This window comes from Acinonyx jubatus, chromosome B4, assembly GCF_027475565.1.
Source record: "Acinonyx jubatus isolate Ajub_Pintada_27869175 chromosome B4, VMU_Ajub_asm_v1.0, whole genome shotgun sequence".
NCBI classification, from domain to species: domain Eukaryota; kingdom Metazoa; phylum Chordata; class Mammalia; order Carnivora; family Felidae; genus Acinonyx; species Acinonyx jubatus.
This window is the reverse complement of record NC_069387.1, coordinates 22425720-22450075: the sequence shown is the minus strand read 5'-3', so window position 1 is coordinate 22450075 and position 24356 is coordinate 22425720. Positions and strand designations below refer to the sequence as shown.

Genomic DNA, 24356 nt, shown 5'->3' with positions numbered 1-24356 from the left:
TTGGTACAACTCTACTAAAACCGAACTGGAAGATTATTTTAGGATGAGTTACTATTAGATACTATACATAGAATCGAGATCCAGACTGTTAAAATTAAATTTTATCTAATATGCTCTCTGCAGTTCTGATTCCAGATGACGAATTCTGTGGGTCACCTTTCTTTCCTTACATTCCTCACCCCCCATCCCCTCTCTTTTTAAAGAACCTTTTGGATCTGTAGGCAGGGCTGCTGCTACTCTGTTTTCATTTGGAATGGCTTTACTTTTAAAATATGAGCTTTTAAACTACTAAACTACTGTAAGATATAAAAATTAACTACTAAGTAAAGGAAATCCAAGGAAGAATATTGAGTGGTATATAAAAGGGCTAAATGTAAAAAAATGGGCTAGACTTTTTTTGTCATAGCCTATTGAGTTCAATGGAGGAAAATTTAAGTAATTTCTAATTCCATCAAAACATCTGCATATGTTGTGAGGTATCCATTTGGGCTTAAATCAAATGTAAAAATAAACATTACTAAGAGCCAAATAATGCAGTTCTTATGACATTGGTTTCAAAAATTGCTGGGCCGTGTCATTTCAGACAAACTTATTAATACACATGATGTTGACATTATTATAAAAGAATATAAATTGGCATCGTTACGTATGAATGACTTTGTTTACATGATATTTTGTGCTATTTAATGGGTGCCCGCTGACAGTTCAGATTCCCAATATGTAGGAATGTATGTAGTTACAACACTCATGTCAGGTCATGATGTCTCAATGGAAGAGTTGGTACTTTTCAACCAAGCACTCGAGAAAAAGTATCCCACAGTCACAGCTGTGAGCAGGTTATAGAGTTTTTGGTTCTGTTCCCAGAAGGTAAAACCTTATCAGTGGGCTCCTGTTCACCTCGAGAGGTTGCATATTGTAATCCATCGCAGGTGATCCATCCAACGTTTGCTCTAGCCCTGATTAATACTTTCCTCCTTGAAAGAGTCTAAAGTGGTCCTTAGTAGGCAGCTTGTTTTCCAGAGGAATACCTAAAAGCATCATGGGAGAAGAGGATTCTTTAAAATGTGAATTGTCTATTCCTAATTTACTTCCCTAAACTTATTCTGGAGCTAATTTATGTTTGTAGCATAGCCCTGAGAGTAGCCGTAGAAGTGTGTTTCCCTAGAATAATTCCCGGGTATGTCCATGACCTACCTGGACACATACAAAGCCACAATGGTTGAGGGCACTGCTGATTTGCCCGTGGATGTTAATGGAATGGTATTGGTCCCCAAACTTTATGAGAATGAGGAACTTTCAAGGAGACAGATAAACAAGCTTTTTAGTGTACATGAACTCTGAGACTGTGTAAGGAAATTCAGTAATGCTCTTGAGTGAATTCATATTTTACTCATCACAATTATATCCGCTTCTATTAGTCTGTGTAGAATATGCTGTTTAGTTAGTCCACTGTTAATGTGTGGTCCGTGTGTAAGTATGTGAGGACCCACTTTGCCATAACTTTACCCAGAAGTGGGGGCCCATGAATGTAGGCTTTTTAGTATTGAGATTTGTTATTTGTGCTCTTAGATAGAGATAGTTGAAGTATGTCAAATATTTTTTTCAAGTTTTTAATAGTTCTTGTTATATACTTTTATTATTAAGATAGTATTCCTCTCCAAAATTTGAATAAAGGAGGTATCCCTAAGTTATTAGTTCTAGAATAGTACTTCCCAGCAGAAATTCCAGTTGTATTAAAACCCCTTCAGGGGCGTCTAGGTGATTCAGTCAGTTAAGCATCTGACTTTAGCTCAGGTCATGATCTCGCTGCTCTTTTGGGTTTGAGCCCCGTGTCAGGCTCTGTGCTGACTGCTCAGAGCCTGGAGCCTGCTTCCGATTCTGTGTCTCCCTCTCTCGCTGTCCCTCCCCCACTTGCGCTCTGTCTCTGTCTCTCTCTCTCTCAAAAATAAACATTAAAAAAAATTTTTTTAAACCTTCAAAAAATACGAGTGCTACAGCCAAATAAGCTTGTCATTTCCCCTTGAGTTTAATAATGTACATTAATGTAGTAGAGGTTTTGAGAAGGCAGGGAGCCTACCAATCAGTCCTTCACTACATCATTGAGCATGGAGAATACTCTCCTCCCCCTCCCTTTCAGGTGATGCTTAATAAAATTGCACAAACACACTGTGGGAAATACTGTACCAGACTGTTCACTCATCCAGACGCAATTTTCCTGCCATGGAAAAATATTGGTGTGAATATAATCAGCATCGAAAAGATAGTCTTGTTATAGGCATATACCCATGTATATTTTGATTGACTGTCTTCATGCCTTAAAAATATTATGGCATGCATGTTTTCTTTTATCTACTCACTCAGCTTTTTCACCGCATTCTTGTTTATGTCTATAATATTCATTATAAGTTTTAAAGAATTACTCTGGAAGTAATATTTTTATGTCTATTCAGTAATTATTTTCTTAACCTAGTAAAACAGGACAAAAGGTACAGTGTTGAAAGATCTTAATTTTTGAGCGAAACATATTTAATAAAACAGTCAGTTTTTCTTTCCAAGTCATAGTGTAAAGACAGCTCCCGTCCGCTGACAGCTTGTGGTCGTGCTCTGATTTACAGGGGAAGGAGGAGGTTGTACTATTTTAAATGCATAATAGAGCATTCGTTTCGTCATCTGGAAGCAGAGATGGAAGCAGCTCAGGGGAAATGAGAGACATCAATGTTGCTCTTGTGGAAGGGAAGCTTTGTGGCACAGTATCAGACAGCAGTGCAGATTGAAGACAGTACCTGTCAGGAATGCATGTCACCAGATGTATTTTGCTCTCAGAAATGGTAGACGAATCAAATAAGAACCAGATAAAAGCCTGAGAAAAAGACGCTCAGAAGGATACTGAAGTTATTCTTTATGCTTCACTGCCCTTTACTTCTCTTGGTACCTTCCAGAGAAATCAGTATAGATGTATTTTTAGCTTGCTGTTTCCAGCATCAGTATGACAACATGATTCTGTCTTTATGTCAGTAAGCAGCTTCTACTATGTTTTCCTATTTTCTGCTAGCTACAGTTTACAAAGGATGTCACAGCTCTGGTAAGAAATGCACAGAAGCCATTTCCTTGCTTTTTAAGTTATGTTTTATAGAGATTTGTAATCAGCCCACCTATTAAAACTGTAAGTTTGCTTAGCGACATCCCTCCATAGTGTTAATCTTACTAATTTGCAGAATGTGTTTGTGATGTATGGTTTTCTTTATTTTTTTTTGTTTGTTTTATGTTTGGTTTTCTTTTGAATCCTGTGCATAACTGGTATTAAAACATAACATTTACCTGTATGTGTATTTTTTTAAGTATCTCACCCTCTCTGTTTCCTTGGTACTTTGCTGTTATGTTTGTGGCTGCACTTGGGCTTTGCAAGCTGTCTGATGCAAAGGCAGGATGTGATGATAGACATGAATTTAAGCTTGTTTTGATTAGGGGAGGATGTGTAACATGATACCACACCTCACTGTCTCAGATGCTGACATAGTCCTCAGTTACATCAATTGGTTCTGTTTTATTGTGTCTCTGTCTTTAATTTCAGTTATTTTGAAGTTTTAAAATATATGGCTAGCTAATTTCACCAATAATGGATAAAAAATAATTTGAGCTGCATGCCTGCCTATTAGTAATAGAGAAATGTCTCCTTATAGTAAGAGACCAAATAAATTTGTGCAATATAATTTTGCATTTGCTTAAAATAAATAAAAATTATGTACAGAGAGATGAATTACTTTTTTCATATTTTGGGGTCTTTAATATACATGCTTAATTTAAACATGCATATTTTCTCTGATTTTAAATACTAAAATGTTTAGCATGGCTTAGGACTTAATTTGTCAAAATGGATTCTTTTTAAGGACTCAGTAATCATGAATCTACAAGACACTGCTCAATATGTTACATTTAATTTATGCTAGCAGTGGTGCTTAAGATAAAAAGGCATTTGGCTAAGATTTTTAATATTTTCACCTTCACTCTGGCAAAAGATCAAAATGTTCTCTGGCAAAATGATCAGAATGTTGCTGGGATTTATCAGGCAGCCATTTAACCTGTCAAATGCTGAAAGATCATCAAACTTGACTGGGGAAAATTTTAGAAGCAACAAGGCTGTATTTAATTGGCTAGGGGGAAATTTGGTATGTTTCAGTCTTTTGAGAAAACAGGCAGTTGTCATTTCTATTTGTTGCCAATTCTACAATTTATTTGATTTCTGAAAGACTAGCCCTTTTCTGAATTTGTGGAGCATCCTTATGTTGTGTTTGCATGCTTGCTTTAGCGAATGTCACTTAGGAAGAAGGCAGGGCATGGTAAAATAAAATAGTGCATCGCAAGAATGGAAGCTGTTGTTCTTTCTGTGAATTTTAAATGACGCCTTTTTCTCGTTTCCATGTAGGCGTATTCTCAAGATGCCTACCTGAAAGGCAATGAAGCCTACAGTGGAAATGCCCGCAATATACCTGAACCCCCACCAATTTGCTATCCCTGGCTGCCATCTGCCCCTTCAGCCATGGCACAGCCAGTTGAAATCTCTCCTCCAGATTCATCATCGAGCAAACCACAAACCACTACGCCAGTACTGACGCAGCCTGGCAGGGCCTATAGAATGGAAATACAAGTGCCTCCATCACCAACAGATGTTGCAAAGTCCAACACAGCGGTGTGTGTTTGCAATGAAAGTGTAAGGACTGTCATTGTACCTTCTGAGAAGGTTGTAGATTTGTTAACTAATAGAAACAACCATACAGTTCCTTCACATAGAACTGAAGAGGTGAGGTATGGCATAAATGAGCAGACCGCTTTGAAAACAGTGTCAAGAACCACGTCGCCACCATCATCAGTTCCCACTGCCCATCTAATTCATCAGACGACAGGCTCCAGATCATTGGAACCTTCTGGAATCTTACTTAAATCCGGCAATTACAGTGGACATTCAGAGGGAATCTCAAGCAGCAGGCCTCAAGCTGTGGATTCTCCTTCTGTCTCTGTTAATCACTATTCTCCAAATTCCCATCAGCACATAGACTGGAAAAACTATAAAACTTACAAAGAGTATATTGATAACAGACGATTGCACATAGGTTGTCGGACGATTCAAGAAAGACTAGATAGTTTAAGAGCAGCATCTCAGAGCACAACGGATTATAACCAGGTGGTACCAAACCGCACTACTTTGCAGGTACGACGTCGAAGCACCTCTCATGATCGAGTGCCGCAGTCTGTTCAGATCCGACAGCGCAGCGTGTCCCAGGAGAGGCTGGAGGATTCTGTGTTGATGAAGTATTGCCCACGAAGTGCGTCTCAAGGAGCGCTGACATCTCCGTCTGTTAGTTTCAGTAATCACAGAACTCGTTCATGGGATTATATCGAGGGACAGGGCGAAACCTTAGAAAACGTCAGTTCTGAAGGTCAAATACCCGATTCAAATGGAGAGCGAAAACAGACTTATAAGTGGAGTGGATTTACCGAACAGGATGATAGACGAGGTATTCATGAAAGACCTCGACAGCAAGAAATTCATAAGTCTTTTCGAGGTTCAAATTTTACCGTGGCCCCGAGCATTGTTAATTCTGATAACAGGCGAATGACTGGCAGAGGAGTGGGGTCTGTGTCTCAGTTTAAAAAAGTGCCACCAGATCTGAAAACACTGCAGTCCAACAGAAATTTTCAGACTACCTGTGGAATGTCATTGTCTCGAGGTATTACACAAGACAGGTCACCTCTTGTGAAAGTCCGAAGTAATTCTCTGAAAGCGCCTTCTACGCACGTCACAAAACCATCGTTTAGCCAGAACTCACTTGTCTCTGTCAAAGACCAAAGACCAGTAAATCACTTGCATCAAAACAGTCTATTGAGTCAGCAGCCGTGGCTGAGAACCGAAAGTGCCCCGGATCACCAAGTGGAGACGGGGAAACCCCCCTCTTTACCTGGAGCTTCTGTTAAGCCTATCCCTCAGATGAGTGAGAACTACGGCGCTTCGGATTTAGAATTACCTGCCCCTCAAAGAAATCAAGATTTAACTCTGCAAGAGGCTGAAATGCAGGAATCGAATACCTTAGATAATAAAGAAACTGTCATCCTAAGAGAAAAGCCTCCATCTGGCCGCCAAACACCACAGCCTTTAAGGCATCAGTCTTACATCTTGGCAGTAAATGACCAGGAGGCCGGGTCAGACACCACCTGCTGGCTGCCTAATGATGCGCGCCGAGAGGTCCATATAAAAAGAATGGAGGAAAGGAAGGCCTCAAGTACCAGCCCACCTGGGGATTCCTTGGCATCAATCCCGTTTATAGGTGAGCTTATTCACAGCCCGTGGCTACTGTGTCAAATATTTTGCAGATCTTTTCAGCAAAGTATTATTTCTAGTTCAACGGGCACAAAAATTGTACGCTCGGATTTTAAAACACTTGTTCTGAATCTCCTGCACCAAGCTAAGACCAGAGCCATGAGCTCTTACCCTCAAAAATTATTTCAAGTGACAGTTTGCCTTTTTTATTTTAACATTATGCTCTCAATACTTTTTTTTCTTTTTCTTGAATAAGACAGAATTTCCCTATCTGGGCCCAAGGGACTCAGCAAACCAAATCGTACCTAGTCGACGATAATATCTGAACCGAAAGCCAAGTAGAACAGTGTTAATAGTCATCGACCTTTCATTTATGCAGTGCTTTTTACTTTATTATTTCTTATTTCTTTGGCTTGAATGAATAGACCTCCTTGGTGGCAAGTTACTTTGTCTTGGAGTAAATCTTGGGATAGGTTTGGAAAAATTACTTAAATTACAAGCATGTGCCCCAATATGGAACAGCTGTTATGTTTACTTAGGCTTTGTCTGCTCCCATGCACCCTAGATATATTCTCCACAATGCAGCCAGTGTGGTGTTTTAAAAATGTAAATCGGGCATCTGGGTGGCTCAGTCAATGGTTAAGTTTATGACTCTTGGTTTCTCCTCAGGTCATGATCTCGCCATTCATGAGTTTGAGCCCTGCATCAGGCTCTGCACTGTGCAGAGCTTACTTGGGGTTCTCTCTCTCTCTCTCTCTCTCTCTCTCCCTCTCCCTCCCTCTCCCTCCCTCTCCCTCTCTCTGCCCCTCCCCAACTTGCACAGTCTCTGTGTCTGTCAAAATAAATAAACTTAAAATAATAAAGTAACAGTGTAAATCAGATGATTCCACTCCTCTGACCAGAAACCCCTGTTTACTTTCCTCATTACCCAGAATACAATTTCAAATCCTTCCGTGGCCTGCGGGGCCCTCCGTGATGTGCCCCACAACACCCTCCACTTCTCTGATCACTTCTCCTGTCCTCTGTGCATGTGTAACCCATCATCAGCCACCCCAGCCTCCTTGCCCTTCTGGAACATGCCAGGCATGCTTCAGGGCCCTAGCACTGCCAGTTCCCAGCCCTGGAACACATTCCATAGATAGTCACAAGACTCCCTCGCTGCATTTGGGTCTGTGCTCAAGTTAGTACTTTATCAAAGCAGCTTTTCCTCACCAGCCTGTCTAAAATAGGTACCCCCCCCACAACATACACAGAACCTGACATCCTCTATCCCTTTAAGCTACTTTATTTATCTTCATACTGCTTGTTTCCACTTGACATGTTTTATATTTTTTACTACACGTTTCTCTGTAGAGCTAAAACATATGCTACATGAGAGCCAGGATTTTAGATCTGTTGTCTACGTCTGTAATCTCAATACCTAGAACACTGCCTGACATGTTCAACATGATATTTGTTGAAATAATAGGCTAAGGATAATGTTTGAGATGATGGTTAAATGTACAGCAAAATAAAAAGTTCTCATCATAGTTACTATGCAGCTCTAACACACATAATCTGCTCACAGGATTATCTTGTATGTCTTTAGAATTATCTTTCCCTAATAATGAGAAGTTTAAGCTATAGAGAGATTAAATAACTTCCCTGAAGTCACACAATTAATAGACAGTAGAGACTGACACTTGGCCCTCTGACTCAGCCTCATCACAGAGCACAGCTCCAGAGGACACCATTTATATAGATGCATTGTGAGGAGCGCCCCCTGGAGTTGTGTGATGCAGGGGCCTTCTTTTGAGGCCACGGCCTGTACTCATATCCTGTTACCCCATAAGTTCATGAAGAGTTCTCCATAATTTTATAGTATATTGTGCTTCTCTTTGAGCAACATTTCAAGGTTTTTTCTTTTCTAGAGAAACTTTTTGTTTTAATGTTTTTATTTAATTTTTAGAGACAGACAGAGAGTGAGTGGGGGAGGGGCAAAGAGAGGGAGACACAGAATCCGAAGCAGGCTCCAGGCTCTGAGCTGTCAGCACAGAACCCGATGTGGGGCTTGAACTCACGAGCCATGAGATCAAGACCTGAGCCGAAGTCGGACGCTTAACCGACTGAGCCACCCAGGCACCCTTTTAGAGAAACTTTTTAAATCTACTGAGCTATTGGACAGTCAGGCAACACTATCAGAATCAGCTTTTTTTTTTTTTAATGTTTGTTTTTGAGACAGAGAAAGTGCATGTTCGCGTACGCGAGAGGTGGGGGAGGGGCAGAGAGAAAGGGAGACAGAGGATCTGAACTGGGCTCCTCACTGACAGCAGAGAGCCCATTGTGGGGCTTGAACTCACAAACCTCAAGATCATGACCTGAGCCAAAGTTGGACGCTCAGCCAGCTGAGCCACCCAGGCCCGCAGAAACCTTTTAAGAAAGTTCTGTGTAACTTGTATTTTTTTATAAATATTATATATTCAAGTTATAAACATTGCAGGGAATCTCAACCTAAATTGTACTCAAATTTATATCCATACCCTTAAGTCCAAGCTCAGAGAATAGAACTTTGCCATAAATGGAATCTTATACATCATCTAGATATTTTTTAGAAAGTAACTGAAGACTAACGATTGTTTTATGATTATTTTTAAACATAAAAGTCCCTACAGCTTGTGGTTTTATTTGATAAGCCTATGAGTCATTATACCAGAATAATGACATCGTATTTTCTTCCTACTTGATAAGAATAATATAATCAGATTATATTGGAATAATAAAAAATGTGCTAGGTATATCTTTTAATAGTTCTTCCTAGTTATCTATGCACTGAATAAATCAAAAACTCAGTTGTTAGGGGTGCCTGGGTGGCACAGTTGGTTAAGCATCTAACTCTTGATTTCAGCTCAGGTCATGATCTCAACAGTCCGTGAGTCGGAGCCCCTTGTCAGGCTCTGTGCTGACCTAGCAGAGCCTGCTGTGGATTCTGTCTCCCTCTCTTTCTGCCCCTCCCCTCTTGCTCTCTCTCAAAAATAAATAAACATTAAAAAAAAATCCACTGCTATTGAAGAGAGAACTTTGGCTAATATATAAAATAAAAATCCTTATAATTCTATATGCATATGGAATTAGAGACATTATTAAAATAAACTATTTTGTTTAGTCACTAAAAATAAAAATGCTCAACTTACTAGTTCTGATCACATTCTCCTTTAAGTACTTTTTAGTACAATTTCATATTTACCTCCTAAAACCTTAATATATAGCATATGGTTACTGTAGTGTGTAAGTTATACCATAACCAGTGGAATAGGGCAGGATAACAAACTGAAATACAAAGACAGTATTTATTTCCCGATGTTTCTATATGTAAATGTTGTCCACAACACAAGAATTCTTAAAAGTTTCTATGCCCTGGTGGAATAATGCCAGGCCTCCTGAGTTTTTAATTGTATGCTGTTGGAAGTAAAGGCATTGAAAAGAATTGTAATATTTATCTAATTTTTAGAACATAATATCAAAAGTATAATTTCTTTTGCTTAATATTCTTGCCTTTTTCTTTTTAATGTTTATTTACTTATCTTGAGAGAGAGAGAGAGAGAGCATGAGCAGGGGAGGGGCAGACAGAGAGCAAGAGAGAGGATCCTAAGCAGGCCCTGCACTATCAGCACAGAGCCCAATGCGGGGCTCAAATAGGGCTCAAACTCACAAACTGAGACATGACCTGAGCCAAAATCAAGAGTTGGACACGTAACTGACTGAGCCACCCAGATGCCCCAATATACTTGCCTTTTTACTGCAAAAGGTTTTAGCTCTTCAGTAACCCAAATCCTGCACTCTCACCTTGGAAGTCCAAAAAGTACTTATTAGAGACTGTGTTGTTGAATAGATAAGTAACTGATCAATGAAAGAACTTTTAGATTTCATTAAGTATAAGTTCATTCATTAAGTATAAGTTCATTTCATTAAGTATAAGTTCATTCATTAAGTATAACTTAATATTGACATCCTTTTATCATTTTAGAGTGTTACCTGACTCATACGTGTTTCTCTTTCCAATCTAGTTATTTTTTTAAATTTTATATATATAAAAGTGGGATAGACATCAGCACTGAAATGAAGTAAAATAGACTATTTGCAGTTTTTCCCAGTATATTTTCAGGGAACATTAATTCCACTTGATTAAGGAGAAAAAAAGAAAAACAGGGATCAAATAAATTGAGAAATGCTGGGTTTAAATAGCTATACAAGTTTTATTTGTCTTTCCCATAAGACTCTTAGACTCATTGATGTGCTACTCTATATTTTCTAGGTAGGTAGGATATAATACAATTTTTCTCAGAAATATTTGACCATGAGCCCTTTTATTTACAGTATCCCTGTTTAATATATCATAAAACACTTTGGAGAATATACTTCATGGTATTTCATGGAACATTTAAAGGGAAGAAATCAAGATTTGCTTTTATATTATCATACTCCAGAATCTTAATTTCTGTGATTTTAATAATTATTTTTGGGGGGCGCCCTGGTAGCTCTGTTGGTTGAGTGTCCAACTTCAGCTCAGGTCATGATCTCGTGATTTGTGAGTTTGAGCCCCGCGTCGGGCTCTGGTGCTGACGGCTTGGAGCCAGGAGCCTGGAGCCTGGAGCCTGCTTGGGATTCTGTGTCTCCCTCTGTCTCTCTCTCTCTCTCTCTGCTGCTCTCCCACTCATGCTCTGTCTCTCCCTCAAGAATAAATAAACATTAAAACAAATTTTTTAAAATTATTTTTTGTTATTTGAAAACATTATAAATGAATGCAAAAAATAATAAGTGCCTTGGCTTTATTCCCAAAATACCAGAGAATGGAGCCAATTCATTTATTTAGTTATTTATAATACAGAGCAAATGATAAGTCTTACAGAGAGAAAATCTTCCAACATTTTGTTATAGATTTATTGTTTAATATTTCTTTCAGTTCACAAAGATTTAGAGAAGTGAAAAAAATAAACCATTTTATTTGTTCTTAAATTAGGAATATCAGTCATTGACAGTAATTTGCTTACCCCCCACCCGCAGTTTATAAAGCTTCACAGTAAGTACTGAAAATAAATTTTGACTTCTTTTACGAGTAAACACAAAACACAAAATGAGTAATGAGCTCATAAGTAATTTGACATCACGATAGTAGGACTTCAGACGTATTCTACCATGTAGACTTTCTACATTTCTTTATACTACTCATATAATTGTTGATATAAAGAAACCATAGCTGTATTTGTATTTCATTTCGAATATATTTCCTTTTTTTTTTTTGCCATTTTCTAATACCCCTTCTTGTTCTCACCCCAAAGCTGGCCAATATGCATGTACTTAGTGTTAGCCTACGTAAAATTGAACTAGATTGGTACAACCTTACTAGTCCTGCCATTTTAAACCAATTCAGGAGTTTTCAAGCTTGTGGGATACACATCTAGATTATAGTGTCCAAAATTTACCCCAAAGGAGTGGGAGTGGGTGACTATCCCCCTATACACCACTGCTCCCTCTGGGAGCTCTAGTCGCCTATTAGAGGCAGTGCACTGAGCACCCAGTCCCTCTTTTATACTAGTACATACTGATACTTTCTACAAAGCAACTAATCTACAAAGACAAAAACTATACTCCTCATCTTACAGTCTTTTCATATACTAAGATGTGACTCCATTGGTACTTAAAACTTAGATTGAGATTTTTGCTTAGATTAGATTTGCTTAGATTTACATCTCCACTCCCTTTGCTTGAGCACTCACTGCCATGTAGTTATGGCAAGCATGAATAAAGTTTTCAAAATTCTTCTCACTTCTTAGTCTTTTAAAACATCATCTATCTCAGGGACACCTGGGTGGCTCAGTTGGTTAAGCATCCAGCTCTTGATTTGGGCTCAGGTCATGATCTCACCGTTCGTGAGATCCACGTCAGGTTCTGCACCGATGGTGTGGAGCCTGCTTGGGATTCATTCTCTCTCTCTCTCTCTCTCTCTCTCTCTCTCTCCCCCTCTCCCCCTCTCTCCCTCCCTCCCTCCCTCCCTGCCCCACTCTCATGCATGCTTGCTCTCTCTGTCAAAAAAATAAATAAATAAACATTAAAAAAAATCATCTGTCTCATAGGAAGATACAGTATTTTGGTTATTAAAAATAACCAAATCTGAAAATGGCTTTCACAAAGCCAAATGTTTACTTAAATGCATGTCATTGAGCTGATTACTAAAGAAGATTGGCCATAATAATTCCTATTGTGATAATGAGTTGAATTATTATTTTAAAATGGAGATATTTGAATTAGGTGATGGCACCCCTTATCAGTTTATAATAGGACTTCGCAGTTTCAGGAACTCTAGCTATAACTAATGAAGAGTTTCAGTAAGTAGAGATCTGTTGCTTAATGATCAGAGATGAGAAATATATGTTAATATATTAGTGGCTTATTTTTTTAAAGTTTATTTTAAGAGAGAGAGTGAGAGACAGAGTGAGAGAGAGAGAGAGAGAGAGAGAGACAGTGAGCACATGACCGGGGGAGGGACAGAGAGAGAGAATCCCAAGCAGATTCTGTGCAATCAGCACGGAGCCCGATGCGGGGCTCAAACTCATGAAACCTTGAGATCATGACCTGAGCTGAAATTAAGAGTTGAAGGCTTAACTGACTGAGCCACCCAGGCGCCCCTTAGTGACTTATTTTTTAAGCATCCTTTCTAACCACATCTTTTTAATTTAATGTATGTGGCATTTCTTGAGTGTGCCATTTTTATCAACCCCACAACTTTTCCACCTGATGTTCGGGAACTGGTATTGCTGTTAATGAAGTTAAGAAAATTTGCCTAGAGAGTTCCAGTTTTTTTAGAATTCCTTCAGTTCGTTATGGTTACATTAGATTAAAAACAAAACTGTGGTATTACCAAAGATTAATCGGTTGTTACTTGTTAATACACAAGAAAGAACTTATGCTTGCCTGCTGAAAAGAGAATTCAACCTGCTATAACCTGTTCATTTCCTTTGATTTAAACTGAGTAGAAGTATCACAGAAGGCAAATAAAAAGGAAGGATAGCTTTCCCATTTGAATTTCTTTTTAGACAAAGAATACATTAACTTTATTCATTCTACTTTTCCTTAAGGACAAGGAAAAATCTCAAAGATTTTTAAACATGTATTTTGCTTGAGGTGTAGGTTGACTTTCTAGGTCATTTGTAGTGAATGTCCCCTGTTGTGGAGCATTTTGTTTAATCCATATCTTTAGTAAAAATGATATATATACACACACACGCACACATATGCATACTCACACACTCAGGCTGTTCTGGAAATATGCACTTTTACACTAGTTACCATTTCTTCCAACTCACACAAATTTACCCCTTCCCTTGCAACTACAGTTTATTCCATCTTTGAATATTATGCTGTTTACATTCCTTAAACCCCTCTGTTATTTGGGGAGGGGGTAGGATTACCTCTTGCTAGCAGAAGTGAAATAAAAAGCAAAGTTACTTCAAGAAACTATTTTGCCATAGTCTTTGCCAAAAACTCCAATAATTTCACTGAGTTGCATAAAATTATTCTCAACTATAATTTTAAAATGTAAACTACATTGATGCCATGCTTTCTTTGAGTAATTATGTGAACTGTGAGAAAAATTCTTCATAGCTCAGCTTGTTTTAGAAAAGGCCCATTTTGTCCTCTGTTCTAACCTGCAGCATTGGACAGGAGGTGTTAGGAGTAAAGCTGGTCTGTGAAAGGGAACTAGAAACACACTGTGCTCTACCTTTGTGTCGGTTGGAATTCTCTTGGTTACAAACGATAGAAAGTTTTTTTCATATTAGCTCATGCCAAAAAGGGTTGTCGGCTCACGGTGAAGAAGTGTTGGGGTGGACCTGGTTCTGTGCGTGGCTGGGGCCAAATACTCAAGTGATTTGTCATCAAGATTGTGTATCTTTTTCTGTTTTGCTTTCTTCCTTCTCAGATGCTTTTTCTCCACATGGTAGAAAAGATGGCCGCTGGCAACTCAGTTTACTGATTTTTATAGTTTTTGTTGCTGGAGGAAGGGAAGAAAGACTACTTTTCTCAGTATCTGTATATCAAATCCAATGGAGAGACTGTGTGACTAGTCCTAAATGGATCATATTCTTCACCCTTGGCCAGTCACTGTGGACTCAGTGAGCGAGGGGCCTTGCACGTATACCCATCCACAGGATGGGGGTGCTCTGCTGAACCCCACTGAACCCCAAAGATAGAGCTGGGCAGCTAGCAACATACATTCTCTGCAGTCATCTTGCAGATGAAGAGAAACAAATAGGATAAGAACATCATGAGGTGAAAGTATTTGCCAGGTTGTGAGATGAAAAACAGCTGTCCTATTTCACTTGGTTTCGTTTTGTTATTTCATTAGTAGTCAGGTTTTCACAGGATTTTTTTTTTCACGTTTTTATCAGGCTTTTGTATTTCTTCCATGATTTGTCTTTTCATGTGCTTTGCTCTTCTTCTGTTATGATTTTAGTTTTTTCCGTTTATAAGAGCTCTCAATATACATTAGGGCTTCCATTTTTTTTCTTTGTTGTTTGAAAAATAATTCTAAGAGTTATTCATCGTTTCACAATATGCTGCCTTGATTTTGTACCACTCTATTTTTCTTGATTTGTGAAATTTTATAGATGTTCTTCTAGAATTTTAAACTGTTAAGAAATAACAGTGAAAATTTTTTTATTCAGATGTGACTAATCAGTTTAAACATAATAACTTGTAGTATTCTCTATTTGGAAAAAACCCCCAAATTATGGAGTATATATTTTCTGGGAGAATTAGTTATTTATCTATTTTTGGCAAGCAGTATTTTCTGAAACTAAAATAAAACTTTGGACACTCAGGTCTGTCTTTTTTACAGGTTAGGAAACAGTATCGCTTAGAATTTTAATATATAATAATTTCAGAGTCCTCCACCTTTTCTTTATTGTGAAGAGCTATGGGGCCTGTAGTGAATAAAGTCAATTAGGGCCTCATATGTTAAGTGAGTTCTTTATGCAGTTTAGGTTACCCTCAGGTTATGCCGCCCGGTAATAGCAAGTCTGGAGCCTTGATAGGTCAGAAGTATGTTTTGTATGCCTTGCTTAACATCTTAATGTTGTATATGATATGCTTAGGACAGAGATGATCCGTTATTTTCACCTGACAGAATCAGTTTGATTATTAAAAATATAGGAATTAGTTGAAAATCTGACAGCACACTGGTTTTCTCTTTGGACAACTAAACAGTGCCCATTTTCTTACATTGAAAAATGAGATGAACATGAATTATTTTTGTTTTTATGTAATCTATACGTCGGTAATAATGAAAGCAGATACTAAAATTAGGGGTGGCTCAGTCGGTTAAGCGTCCAACCCTTGGTTTTGGCTCAGGTCGTGATCTCGCGGTTCCTGGGATTGAGCTCTATGTCAGGCTCCACGCTGACAGCCTGGAGCCTCCTTGGGATTCGCTCTCTCCCTCTCTCTGCCCTAACCCTGCTCACGCTCTCTCCCTCTCTCTCAAAATAAGTAAATAAACATTAAAAATAAAATAAAATAATTCCAATTAATCATTACAGTGGTATTTTTAAAACACTAGAAAAAGTTCTCACATTTTTACAGAGAATAAGGAATTGGATTTATTAGTATAATTCATAAATGTGGGGTAATGTAATTTTGTATATTTTAAAAGTATATCTGGCTTTTCTTTGACTATCTTTAACATAGTAGATCTGTTTATTCTAAAGAATGCAAAGACTAAAATGTGCACAGCGTTCTAACCTTCCAGCTGGGCCTCCTCCACTCACCCTTGCTCCCAGACCGGCAGGGGTCTGTCCCAACCCTTTTTGCACAACATGCTTAAAACAGAGATTATTTCAACCCAGTGTAATGCAGAGATTTCCTCCAAAGTGTAGTCAGTCAAAATAGATTGAATGCATACCTCTAGGAAGTCCAGAGTCATAAAAAAAAAAAAAAAAATCACCTTTGAAATTTTGTTTAATGCTTAATCCATGAACATTTTGAATTTCATTTCATGTAATTTAGTTTTAAACAAATATAAAAATGTTTTAAGTTACTTTGCAAGGCATGAAATGGTCTTGAAAGATTTATCCCACGGCATCTCCTAGACACTCTTTGACACCTATATTTCACACCACTCTTGTCGATGTTTTTGCACAGAAATCTCTTCGGACTATTAGTACTTATCAGTCCTACATAAGGATCATTTCTAAAGAATACAGTATTTTCCCATTTATAACCATGTTTCTGAATCTATAACAGATTGGTGCCCTAAGCAGACCCCGTAAGACTAACTTACTGTATAGATATGTATCATTTGAAAAGGTTGGTTAATTTGTGGTAATTTAAGTCATAATGACAGTTTTAAAGAATACTATAATCTGTAGTAAAATTAAATTTTATCTTTATTCAATTGATGTAAAAACCTGTTATCGCCTTCCTTTTGAAAAAAGAGAATTGTATGCCCACTAACATAAGATATTAAATCATCAAATACTTAGTAAGCTTGATTCATAGAGAAATTTTTAAAATGTTCTCTATTGCTAAGATATAAAGAGCTGCTTTTAAAGACATTGTAAAAACAGAAACTAAGCTCAAGGTAGTCAGAATTTATAGATTGTAGGTATACATGTTATAATTTTGTATCATTATTAGTCATCTTGATTAAAATGCCAATTATTAAAATGATAGAGCATTTTTAGAATTTGGTCAAAATTAAAATAGTTCGATCTTTTAAATCAAAAAATCAAAAACCCTGTTTCATCATTATAATATATTCTTTTTTAAATATTTTTTTGAATGTTTATTTATTTTGGAGAGGAGAGAGACAGAGCATGAGCAGGGGAAGGTCAGAGAGAGAGGGAGACACAGAATCTGAAGCAGGCTCCAGGCTCTGAGCTGTCAGCACAGGGCCTGATGCAGGGCTTGAATTCACGAGCAGTGAAATCATGACCTGAGCCAAAGTCAGACCCGTAACCAACTAAGCCACCAAGGCGCCCCTATAATATATTCTTTATAGAGGGTTTTGTTAAGATTTTCTAAGACTGTAACTGTCCTTTCTCATTTTTCTCAAAAATTGAAGGTATACCTGTGTGTTTGTGCACAGGAAACTTTTCGGTATTGATACTCTGAGAGTTAAGCCTTGGCCACATCACCTTGCTTAACTTCCTGAAATGATGGGTAATACATTTAAAATGGGAAAGTAATTCTTTTAGGGTAGTGTATGATTATCATTCTGCTTTTTAGGTTCAGGTTCTGAATACTTATGAACTTTGGTATCTTGATTGCCAGTTAATGAAAGTATTAATTGGTTGGTAGAAGAAGCAACTTATTTAATTTTTTGGACCACACTCTCAGACTTATTTGGAATTACTAGAGTAATTATAAGATTTTTATCAGACCAAGTATGTCATTTATTGGTGATTTAGTGGTTAAGTGTTAAAATCTGTATCTGGTTTTTCTTTAATAATAAATGCTGATTATTGATCATTAAGTCATTTAACATTCCAATATTTCCTTTCTTTTTATTTTCTTAAATTTTTGTTTTATAAAGTAAGCTCTAAGCCCGGCATGGGGCTCGAACTCACAACCCTGAGTTCAGTAGTCACATGCTCCACCGACTGAGCCAGCCAGGCTCCCCTCCAATATTTATTTTCATTTTATCTTCTAGATGAACCAACGAGCCCCAGCATTGATCATGACCTTGCACACATCCCTGCTTCAGCTGTCATCTCAGCCTCCACTCCCCAGGCACCCCAGGTGCCCCAGGCACCCTCCATAGCAACGGTCCCGCCCAGTCTCACCACCTCGGCTCCTTTAATTCGCCGCCAGCTCTCCCATGATCAGGGTATGTTTCAGTGAGTGGCTGTGCAAACCATCTCTGCTTTCTCAGTTTTTCGCTTAGAATGCTATGGCATACTGTGATCTGTGATCTCTTCTCTAATAAGAGGATCTGGAAACCACTTACAGATGTCTAAATGTTGGATTTTAATTACAGAATCTGTCGGCCCTCCCAGCCTAGATGCCCAGCCCAGCTCAAAGACTGAAAGATCAAAATCCTATGATGAGGGCCTGGATGATTACAGAGAAGATGCAAAATTGTAAGTCTCAAGCATATCATTTTAAGTATCTGTTTGTGGGTGTTCAGCATGATTGTGACATATAAATACTGAATTTTAATGATTTCCTTTATACTTTCTAACTTTATATAACATTAGAAATACAGATAAAAAATAACGCAAAATTGTTCAGTAATATATTCAGTTGAGTTTTTAAAATTAATGTTTAAAAATCAGTAATACACAAACATAATACAAGCAAGATATGTATTAAACAATCACTGCTACTCTAGGCCTCTAGCCACCCAGTTCTCTTCTCAGACATGACTATGTTACTGTTTTCTTTTGTATTATTTCAGAGCTATTCTATGCATCGAATCACATACACATGTTTACATAGGCTCCTATGTGTGTGTGCACGTATCCTAATCACTTATAAAAACAAGTGATAGATGCTATACACACTGACCATGGAGATCATCCAGTGCATACAATCCTGGCTCACTTCTTCATGATTGTTTCATTTTCCATTGAATGGCTGTACCAAAATCTATCTAACTGGTATTCTACATTCTATTAATAGACATTTAGATTGATTGAGCCTTCTGCTACTGCAAACAATACTTAAGTGACTATATTTGTACATAGTTCATTTAGTGTATAAGTGAATATGGTTGGAAGAGAGATTGTTACATCAAGGGATGTGTATTTTTTTTATATTAATATGCATCATGCATCGTCTGCTGCTCTCCATAAAGCTTGTACCAAATCACAATTCTACCAACAGAGTATAGAAGTCCCTCCTTCTCCTCACCAGCACAACATGTTACTTCACTTCTGATTTTTCTAAATCTGATGGTGTCATATTGTAGTTTTTATTTGAAAATTTCTATTAAATTAATTCAACATCACTTCGTATATATTTAAGAGATATTTATATTTTCCTGTGAACTGCTTCTTCATATCCTCTGCCCATCTTCCTACTGGTTTTCCTGATTGGCTTCTGGAGGCTCTTTATATAAAGGAAACGCGCTCTCTTCTGAGATAAGTGTTGTTAAGTCTTTTCCCAATTCAGTGTTTTTCATCTGATTTTCTTAAGTTCTTTTTATTTAAACTCTGCAAAACTGTTAAACTTTTTCCTTGCAGTCACACTTAGGATTTTTTCTTTTTTATGGCCTTCGGATTTGAGGTCATACTGAAAAAGCCTTTCTCTCCTCCAGAATTACAACAAAATTCTTCCATGTTTGCCTCTCAGATTTATGTTTCTCTTTTTCTTTTGTGTATTTGCAACTTTGATTCATCTGGAATTTATTTTATTCCAATTAATGAGATAAAGGGCCAACTTTATATTTTCCAGTGTCTCTCAGTTGTCCCCAGAACAATGTTTTTCCCACTGATATTTCATCTTTATTATATATTAAATTATTATGTATAGTTTTATTTTTAGCCTCCTTTCTGTTCAGTTGATTTATCTATCTACTCGTGTACACCAGATTCTGTTAATTGTGGTGGTTTTATAATGTATTTATCATCTGGTAAGGCTCTTCTCTCATTACGTTATGTTTTTCCAAATTCTCCTGGCTATTTTTGTTTATTTTACTATTTGAACTTTAAAGTCAATGTTCTAGTTCTTAAATTTTTATGGATATTTTTAATGGCACAGTGTTTAATTTCTAAGATTAACCTAAGGAACATTGACATTTTTATGATACTGAACCTTCGGTCAAAGAACAATTTGTCATTTTTTATCATAGTATTTTTGGAAAGATTCTCTGAGGCTTCCATTTGATTATTACTTATATTCCAATAAAGTCAGTTCTTCCTGGACCAACCACATGGGGGAAGTTTGTGTGAGGTGTGGCCATGGCAGTGGTCCAGGCTAACAGGAAGTTTTCTAATGATGCAGAGTTGAATTCGTGACCTATTTTTGCCTTCACTTTTTCCTCCCTGAAAGATACCCTGCACCAACTACACACTGTTCCCTGCAGAGATGGCCAGATTGTGTGTTTCCTCCTTCGTTTTCATAAACCCTGATATCCGTGGTGACGAGCGAGGCTCCTGTCACCAGCTCTGGCACCCAGTTTCCCACGTTCCAAACAAGGGAAGGTTTTGATCTCTCAGTGAGCAGCGCACTGCAGTGTTGTCTGAAATACGCCGCTAGGGGTGTCCTCTCTTCCGGTATCCATTCTTTTCTTCACTGTGTTTAACCACCTATCTTCATGTATGTATATATTGTAGTTCAGTTACAGGTGTCTCCTGATACTGGTAGATGAAGTTTGCGTATCTATTTCTAGCGATCTTGTTCAGGGCGGTTTGAAAAGGAATGGGAGTGCCATCTTCAGTCCCATCTTACAATCAAATCCTTTTTTTTTTTTTTTTTTTTTTTTTTGCTTTGTGAACATTTATTATGTGCTATGCAATGTTCTGGGGCATATTACATATATTATCACTGATCTTTGTAACAGCTCTTTAAAGCAGATGCTATTGTCTCTCATTTATGATTTTTTAAATTTATTTTTATTTTTTTAGTATGAAATTTGTTATCAAATTGGTTTCCATACAACACCCAGTGCTCATCCCAACAGGTGCCCTCCACAATGCCCATCACCCACTTTCCCCTCCCTCTCACCCCCCATCAACCCTCAGTTTATTCTCAGTTTTTAAGAGTCTCTCATGGTTTGCCTCCTTCCCTCTCTGTAACTTTTTTTTCCCCACTTTCTCTGCCCTCGGTCTTCTGTTAAGTTTCTCAGGACCCACATATGAGTGAAAACATATGGTATCTGTCTTTCTCTGTGTGACTTATTTCACTTAGCATAACATTCTCCAGTTCCATCCACGTTGCTACAAAAGGCCATATTTCATTCTTTCTCATTGCCAAGTAGTATTCCATTGTGTATATAAACCACAACTCCTTTATCCATTCATCAGTTGATGGACATTTAGGCTCTTTCCATAATTTGGCTATTGTCTGGAAAACCTCCAAAAGCACTGAGGTTAAAGAATACCCTACTAAAGAATGAATGGGTCAACCAGGCAGTTAGAGAAGAAATTTAAAAATATATGGAAACAAATGAAAATGAAAATACAACAATCCAAACACTTTGGGATGCAGCAAAGGCAGTCCTGAGAGGAAAATACATTGCAATCCAGGCCTATCTCAAGAAACAGGAAAAATCCCAAATACAAAATCTAACAGCACACCTAAAGGAAATAGAAGCAGAACAGCAAAGATACCCCAAACCCAGCAGAAGAAGAGAAATAATAAAGATCAGAGCAGAAATGAACAATATAGAATCTAAAAAACCTGTAGAGCAGATCAATGAAACCAAGAGTTGTTTTTTTGAAAAAATAAACAAAATTGATAAACCTCTAGCCAGGCTTCTCAAAAAGAAAAGGGAGAGGACCCAAATAGATAAAAATCATGAATGAAAATGGAATTATTACAACCAATCCCTCAGAAATGCAAGCAATTATCAGGGAATACTATGAAAAATTATATGCCAACAAACTGGACAACCTGGAAGAAATGGACAAATGCCTAAGCACCCACACACTTCCAAAACTCAAACAGGAAGAAATAGAAAATTTGAACAGATCCATAACCAGTGAAGAAATTGAATCAGTTATTAAAAATCTCCCAACAAATAAGAGTCCAGGGCCAGATGCCTTCCCTGGGGAATTCTACCAGACATTTAAAGCAGAGATAATACCTATCCTTCTCAAGCTGTTCCAAAAAATAGAAAGGGAAAGAAAACTTCCAGACTCCTTCTATGAAGCCAGCATTACTTTGATTCCCAAACTAGACAGAGACCCAGCAAAAAAAGAGAACTACAGGCCAATATCCCTGATGAATATGGATGCAAAAATTCTCAACAAGATACTAGCAAATCAATTCAACAGCATATAAAAAGAATTATTCACCGTGATCAAGTGGGATTCATTCCTGGGCTGCAGGGCTGGTTCAATATTCGCAAATCCATCAATGTGATATATCACATTAATAAAAGAAAAGATAAGAACCATATGATCCTGTCAATCGATGCAGAGAAAGCATTTGACCAAATTCAGCATCCTTTCTTAATAAAACCCTTGAGAAAGTTGGGATAGAAGGAACATACTTAAACATCATAAAAGCCATTTATAAAAAGCCCACAACTAATATCATCCTCAATGGGGAAAAACTGAGAGCTTTCCCCCTGAGATCAGGAACACGACAGGGATGTCCACTCTCACCGCTGTTGTTTAGAATCCTAAATTTCTTAAAATTAATTTTGAATTAAAAAAAAAAAACAGCAAAACAACTTTGTACCCTAAAGTGAAATTATTTTGAGTAGTTAAAGCACACCTATCTTTGGAAGCCCTAAGCCTTTTCACTGGCAGCCACTGGTCTCCGTATCAAAGCATCCCGAATGCGGTTGGCAGGAAGAATGGTCTCCCTGCCACATTATCAATCATTGTAACATTGTGGGAACCCTTAATAGAGCATTGCAACTATGGTTAACTGATAATTTATTCTAAAGCCCAGTGTTCAGCCCGAGTGGTTTTTTTCTTTCATCTAAAAAGAAGGATAAACTCTCAAACTTTATGCAGAAACCATTTTAATTGACCAGATCCACTAAGAAAGCTTCTAGCATAGAATCAAAAGTGTAAGTATTTAGAAAATTAGCTGTTTGTCTCATTTGCATTGAACAGTGAGCATTTAACATGGTAATGATGAAACATCAGCTTATTATTGAAAACTAACTTGTGACACTCAATTTGTTTTTACATCTCTAAGGTGTTTTATGCATTTATGGCAAATATTTATACATTTCTTTCCGACAGGTCCTTTAAGCACGTTTCTAGCCTGAAGGGAATCAAGGTTGGTATTCAATATTTTTTAAATATCAGCAAATGATAAATGTTTCTATTTACCTTAGCTTACTTTGGCTCTTCACAGGGAATTATTGCTATTATCCTATATTCTGTCCCTTTCAGGTGCATTTGGAAAATATTATTTATAAGGTGGTCTTTTCTAATTTCTAAACGTATTCATCAATATATATACTTCACACACACTGTGCCGATTTTTCTCACTCTTATCAGTTTACGGCCAAAAATCGAACTACCCAGCCACCCTGTATCTTGCCGTATGCATATTTTTTCTTTCCTCAAAATTATCGTTTCACTCCTACCCTCCGCTTTCCTCCGTACAGTTCACCCCGTCCTCTCTCGTCTACTCTCCCTTCCTACTTTGTTGACAACACACACAGAAGGCTGTTAGACAGGAATTTCCTTGTTTCACATTCTCCAGAAATCTCAGCCATCTTCATTTGCACCCACGGTTTCTGCCTTCGTTACTCTTAAGTATCTGTTTACTGGGAACATGATCTGGTTAAAAGCCTACATCCACATTTCTTTGGATTCTATCACTTTTCCCTTTCTCGAGATCGTTCTCTCCTCTGCAGAATCGCTCTTGCCAGTGGCTCATTCACCATCATATGAGCACGTTCTACTATTTGCTATATTTAAAAGACAAACAAACCTTCCTTGAATCTACATCCCCCTCTATTTCCTACTCATATTTTCTCTTCCACTGTTCACAGCAAAACTGCTTGAAAAAAATGGCCAGTCGGTCCACTTCCTCACGTCACATCTTTCTCACCCCACACATACCAGAATGACACTGCTCATGCCAAGATTACCAGTGATGTTCAAGGTCCCCAAACTAACGGTTATTTTCGATTTTTAACTTCTTTAACCTTCCAGTAGTATCCAACACCATTTCCCGCTGCCTTTCTAAAACGCTTTCTTCTGCTGGTTTCCATTTCTGCCTCTGCCATTCTAACGTTTAAAATGTTGGAATGTCTAGAACTGGTTCTGACCCCTCTTTCATCTCTGTCTGCCCTCATTGCCAACATGATCTTTTCCAGAGATCTCCCACAGTTTATACTGCTAGCGTTGGCCTCTTCCCCAAGCTGCAGCTCATGTAGGCT

At 37.8% G+C, this 24356-nt stretch overlaps 1 protein-coding gene across 1 annotated transcript in view; it reads left to right on the top strand.

Moving 5' to 3' along the window:
• ARHGAP21 (Rho GTPase activating protein 21) overlaps positions 1–24356 on the top strand; it is a 135152-nt gene that overhangs the window by 91742 nt on the left and 19054 nt on the right. The window contains 5 exon segments of the mRNA XM_015066297.3: positions 3053–3082; positions 4424–6320; positions 17994–18170; positions 18321–18423; positions 23206–23242. Coding sequence (XP_014921783.3) covers positions 3053–3082; positions 4424–6320; positions 17994–18170; positions 18321–18423; positions 23206–23242 — 2244 coding nt within the window.